The following is a 6,000-nucleotide window of genomic DNA, read 5'->3' as shown; positions in this document are numbered from 1 at the left end:
ACAATTGGTTGAAAGTGACCTGTGTTTGAAATCTTGATTGTATTATCAATTAGCTTCATAACTCTGGGAAAGTCAGTTTATATACTTCACTGTACTTGTCGTTAGCTGAGAAATAATGTGATTATAAGATTTTAGTGCTGTAAGACAGTAAAGGGAAGATAGAGGTTGAATAATAGATACTAAAACACCATTAGAATGAGTTATTTATATTTTATATAGCACAGTAGGGTTACTATATCAAAAACAATTTATGATAAATTTCAAAATGACTAGAAGATTTGAAGGATAAATATCAGAGGAGATAAAATGATAATTACCCTGAATTGATAATTATACATTGTATAAATGTCTTGAAATAACCTACCGTACCCCATAAATATAGACAGGTACTATGTCTCAAGTTTTTAAAAATGCAAAGTAAAATATAAAAATGGAACACAGTGATAAATTGCTTTAAATTTTCACATGGGGCTGATGAGGCCCATATATATATATATATATATATATATATATATATATATATATATATATATATGGTGGATTGTCAATGATCAGAGCCTAATTTCCCTCCATTGAAACTCATGCATCTTTCATCTGAAAAGAGTACTGGATTGTGGCTTGAAGTGAGTTAGTTAGTGATTGAAAATGGGAAAAGTATGACTGCTTTCCTAAAACAATGATAACATAAACTCTCTAATTTAGAAAAACAAGAACGAACTAAGCAACTGGACATGTGTGTGAGGTTGTAGACACAAGAAACTCTCCAAGATATTTCTAAGTCGTTAATTCCTTCAAAGCAACCATCAGTCTCTCAGAAGAGGAAAGAATGAAGTTCATTCTTGCTAGAACTATTGTCATTAGAATTATATGACTGGTCATTTATGTTTTGGATGCACAAAAAAGACTGGACAGGACTATGTTTGGATCTAATTCAACCGAAGGCAGGGCCACCAGCTAACGCACCTTTTGCCTTTTTACTTGGACACACCTTGCAGCACTTTCCATCTATCTTTTGAGGATACTTGCAAGGGTATCGATTGGGGCAGTGGATTTTCTTACATTCTTGCTTGGTGACATTACAAGTACATAGGACACATTCCACAATGCCAAATGCTCGTAGATTCGGGTGCCAGGACTCTCCGTGAGAATAGGTCTTTCCATTGGAAACACACACTGGGAGAGAACACAGGAGTAAAGAGTAAAGATGAATTACTAGAATTAGAGTAATATCCATGAATTTGTTAAAATCTCAAATATCCTTTGTCCTTTCGTGAATAAGAATGTGCATTTACAGATATAGTCTCTGACCATAGCACTGTCAGAGCAATAAGCTACCTTCAACAGTTATCCATATACATCTGTAGTAGCCTTTGGATGCTTACAAATAGTCTGAGAAATCTGGGAAATCTGTAAATAATTTTTAAATGGGGTAATGAATGAATATATGAAAGTGGAATTCTATTTGTCTTGAACATCTGTTAAAGAATATCTATCAGAATGCAGTATTTTTAATATCTTGAGTGCCACAGAAAAGGTGTGTGGTTTAAGTAGATGTGCTTCTGGACATAACAATATCCCAAAGAGATTTGCCATTTAGGATGCTAGATGCAAAAATGACATCTCTTTCCAAAGGGCCAGTTTGAGCTTGATCCTAAATCAAATCCACCCATGATATAAGAGCCTAACCCGCCCATATAGACAGATGAGCATGGGGTTTAATGCTGCCAGATTATGTTTTGGTATAGGAAGATGAATGCTTAGACAAGAGTGAGAAGGACACACATGTGTTAGGTAACTTGTGAATTGATGGCATTTTATGCCTCTAATCTTCAGATATTTTCCCCAGTTTCCTATTGGTAGCTGTTGTAGAAATGTGACTACAGCAAATAAGTGCTTGCCTTCAGGCAATTGTTGAATGGGAGGTATGGTCTTTGGCTTGATGTTTTCTGAGATACCTTAAAAAAGCACATACCTTGGCTACAGGCAGGGGCAACATATGAAAAAAAGGGACACATAATATCCTTTCATATATGTCAGCTTTACATCTATTAGGCTACTACTGTATAGCATAGAGCTAGGTTCCAGGAAAACAAATGGACAGGCAGTGCTGTGAATGGAGAGGTCTGAGAATGAATGTTCTGCACTTCTGAAAGGCCAAGGCTGTGGACATGGCAAGCTGTAATTGGGTCTGGGTGTGTCTTGCATTATTTCCATCACCTCATCACACCCAAAGAGATCTGTCGGCATCTTAATCAATGTTATCTCTAGAGTAGGGTGGATTGCTTTGAGCAGGGCTGGGGGAAGACATAGTCCCACTTGGGGCGTTTCTAGGAATTGACTGATTTGGCTGAAACACAGACTTGGGATGAATCATTAGGCTATTTCTTTCTCATCAAGTCCACTGGGTCACATTAAAGGATATGAAAGATGTTGGCTGCCTTTTCTTGTCCTTTGCAAGCACTGCCTAAGTACTGGGCACTCTAACAGGTCAGTCCCTGTAAAGTTTTCCAAGAACCTTACCTGGAGAAGATCCCAGTGCACAGTGAGTCTCAATAGATCTAAAGCCTGAGACTCGGGTATATGAACAGAATCACAGAAATCAGACAAGATGTGCTGCTCTTTTGCCTACTGTTATCTCTCTTCTCTCTTCCACACACTTAACATTGTTTTCTAGACCATTTTGAACAAGAGGGTGCAGACTTGGCTTCAGTAACATTTTGGCCAGATTCAAGTTTCAAATGGAGGAGTCTTGTTGCTTTTCTTTTGTGAGTTTTACCGATGATCTGCACCTCAAGGGACCCCATCAATATGGAGAGAGCTCAGGCAAAGGGTGGCCCATTTTAGGGAAAACATGGTAGGCAGCACTATCAGAGTTCTTTACCTAAGCTTCATCTTCCTTCTAAATCTTTGGATTATGGGAACAGTTCAGACTGAGCAGAACCCCACACTCTGCAGTGGACTAAAATGTGGTCTTAGAAGGGAAGACAGCCTCCTCCCACCCACAGAATTCCAGAAGATGATTTTTAATCATCCATCTGGGGTTTGGGCGTTAAGGTGAAGACAAGATTTTCTTCTCTGAACTCTAACAGAAAGGTCAAAAGAGAAGGGCTGTAGCCAAATGGATGTGTCAGACGAAGAAAGGCAAAGCAGCCAGAGCTTTTGTAGGACGCCGAGGCAGTCAGGGGAAGAGGCTCTACTGTGAGAAATGAAGCGTTCTTAGGGACAGTATGGTATTTGGGACTTTCAAAGTCTGTTTTGTCCTCAATCATTTTTTAAGGCTTTGCAATGCTTCCAGAGCAAATGGAATCTACTAGGGGTAATTTAGCATAGAAAACTCCAACTGTATCTTTACCTAACTCTTCTTAACTTCCATAACATTGTATCAGAAAGCCTTGCAACTTACAAGTCATACATTTCAAATCAAACACAGATCAATACTACATATTTCTATCTATTTTAATAACCACAGTTTTATTAAATTACATTTACAGTTTTCTCTTAAGCCCACAGATTTTTAAAAGTGATGTTTTTATGTATAATCTGAAATTTACATCTAACTAGGGACAGATGTGATGTTGGCTTGACCAGCTTTGTTGATATTTAACCTAAGACTTATTTATAATGGATTGTTTTTCACCCATATTATTTATTCATTTGGTTTAATAATTTACTTTTATCCTGTTCAAAGAACTGCCTTTTAATTTATTTTCTCTCTAATGGCCTAATGGAAATAAAACGTGTTTGCAGTTATGTCAAAAAGGAACCAGTTGAGCTTTTGTTCCAAAGAACTGATTGATAGGATCCCCAAGAATCGAAGAGCATCTCAATATTATGATCTTCTTCTCCTCCCACCTCCACTACTGGATTTGGGGCATTGGAGGCCAGAGGGGAGAAAATTGGACCAATGAACATATATGAATGCTTATGCAACCATACTCATGGTTGACATGACTATAGTTTTATCCTGCTCAATGGTCCCAGTGCTCAGCCAAGTGATGGTTTCTGGATAGTTCCCACTGGCTCACTCACTTGGAAGCATGATTGCCTCATTTACCACACTGAATCCAAGTCTCTAAGATTGGATCCATGAATAGTTAACAAGAATCCCAGGAGAAAGGCTACTCAACACTTAACTCTTGAGAAGAGCTTCAGAATTGGTTGGCACCAAGTACCTCTGAATGTTGGGTGGCCTTCCTATTAAAGATAGTGGATTTTCCCAAATGACCTCTAACTCCCAGAGGCACTGAAAAAGTGCTAGTGGCTGCTTCATAAGCACACAGGGTACATTTGGGGAAAATCCTACAAGCCCTCCCAAGTAACTTATTCATATCCGTTTTGCAGACTTCACATTAAGCTATCCATAGGTGCGTATACATTTTTTATGGGATAAGATGTTATGTTCCAGGTTCTGTCTCTAAAGATAAGGCACCCTGAAGAGGATGCCCTTTACCTTGTCCATGTTTGTGCTTGTTATTGATGACAATCTGCACAATGGTCCCTGATGCTTGCTGGACATCCATAAGAGCTCCCCGGTGACTTCTGCCTCCAGGAAAGCGGGGAGGACCTCCAGCTTGTCTGCTTGCCGAGGGATCATAGGGAGAACGGAGGTAAGAGTGTCTCTATAAATGAGAAGAAAAAAAATAGTCTAAAACAAATATCAAGAGTGAGATGGCAGGCACTGAGTTATATACGCTGGCAGCAAGTTAGTAACTTTGATTCTTAGTGATGAACTCAGATCTGAACTATATATCTTCATTTAACAGCAAAGGTAAGGATGTGACTACAAGAAAGCAGCACTGAAAATATGCTGAGATTTTCTTCTTTCCTTGTAGATTGGACTAGATTCATAGAGAAATCTCCAAGGAAGAAAACATCCCCAAAGGCTAAAGCGCCTTCCTGCTAAGAGACTTACACTTCCCAGTTTGTTACTCTGCAAAACAAGGCAGAAGGGAACAGGTCACAAGACAATGTACTAAGTGATGGTTAAATTATAAGGAGAGATACTGGAGAGAGTTTGTGATGGGGCCACGAACAGTGGGAAGCCTTTGGAAAAAAAAACATAGGCATTTCGTGGAGAATATTCCAGGCAGACATTTCCAAATTGAGAAGGTGTAGCAAAGAACACAGAGTCCTTAAAAGGGAACAACTGAAGGATAACATTCCAAAAGGAGGTTGGAGCCAGGCAGTGGAGGACTTTAAATGAAAAGCTAAGGGTTAAATACTGTATTTGGTTGAAGACAAAGGTGGGAGTATGGAAGTCTTTGAGAGATTTTTTTTTAACAGAAAAATGACTTAATCAACAATTTGTTTCAGAGCACTAAACCCTGTTATGTGTAAGTGACCTAGAGATGAGGAAAAGATGGGAGGGAAATAGGGTCTCAAGAATGTATCCTGAAAGTATAAACACAGGCTACAGGCAGAAGAGCACTTCGCTGATACACAACACTGATCAGATGCAGGTTCTCCAGAGTCAGAGACTTTGGTTTACTCACTGCTACCTCTCCAGTGCCTAGACCAATGTGTAATATCTAGACTGCACTCATCCATAGCTGCTAAGAGAATAAAATTACTTTCCCAAGGAAAGTGGTGAGTCTTGCAGTACTAATACAGCAACCGTTAGCTAGTCTTTCATCAAAAGCTCAAGGCTGTGGTAAGACCAGCTTTTCTTCTTCCTCTTTCCCCCTGGAGCTGCGGTAGAGTGCAGGTTGAAGGGGAATGTCTTGAGTAGTAATGAAACCTTAAGGCTTAGAGCATTAGTATGCGTGGTTGTAGAGACTCAGGCTATGACGGCAAGCCCATGAAAGGACATCACAGGCAGTTCAAAAAGAAGATCTTTTGATGGAGGTAACAGACAAATTCACGTAGTTAGGGGCTTACCATAAAACAGACTTATTTTGCTACGTATCCTAAGCACATCCTCTGGAAAAATTTGCTTTGGGAGAAGGGAAAAGTGATCAGAAGCTGGACTTCAGACAGAAAACATTATTATCTGTATCTAAG

General features: G+C 39.2%; 1 protein-coding gene across 2 annotated transcripts in view; it reads right to left on the bottom strand.

Moving 5' to 3' along the window:
* Window positions 1-525: 525 nt before the first annotated feature.
* CHRDL1 (chordin like 1) overlaps window positions 526-6,000 on the bottom strand; it is a 92,016-nt gene continuing 86,541 nt past the window's right edge. For both annotated transcript variants that reach the window (XM_084790411.1, XM_084790412.1), the window contains exons 8-9: window positions 4,451-4,619; window positions 526-1,173 (exon numbers count right to left, since the gene is read on the bottom strand). In XM_084790411.1, the coding sequence (XP_084646537.1) occupies window positions 932-1,173; window positions 4,451-4,619 (411 nt within the window). In that variant the 3' untranslated portion in view covers window positions 526-931. The remainder of the gene's footprint in view (window positions 1,174-4,450; window positions 4,620-6,000) is intronic.

Source organism: Acomys minous, assembly GCF_964271855.1.
Source record: "Acomys minous genome assembly, chromosome: 7".
NCBI lineage: Eukaryota > Metazoa > Chordata > Mammalia > Rodentia > Muridae > Acomys > Acomys minous.
The sequence above is the reverse complement of the archived record's forward strand: the minus strand, read 5'-3'. Positions and strand labels throughout refer to the sequence as shown.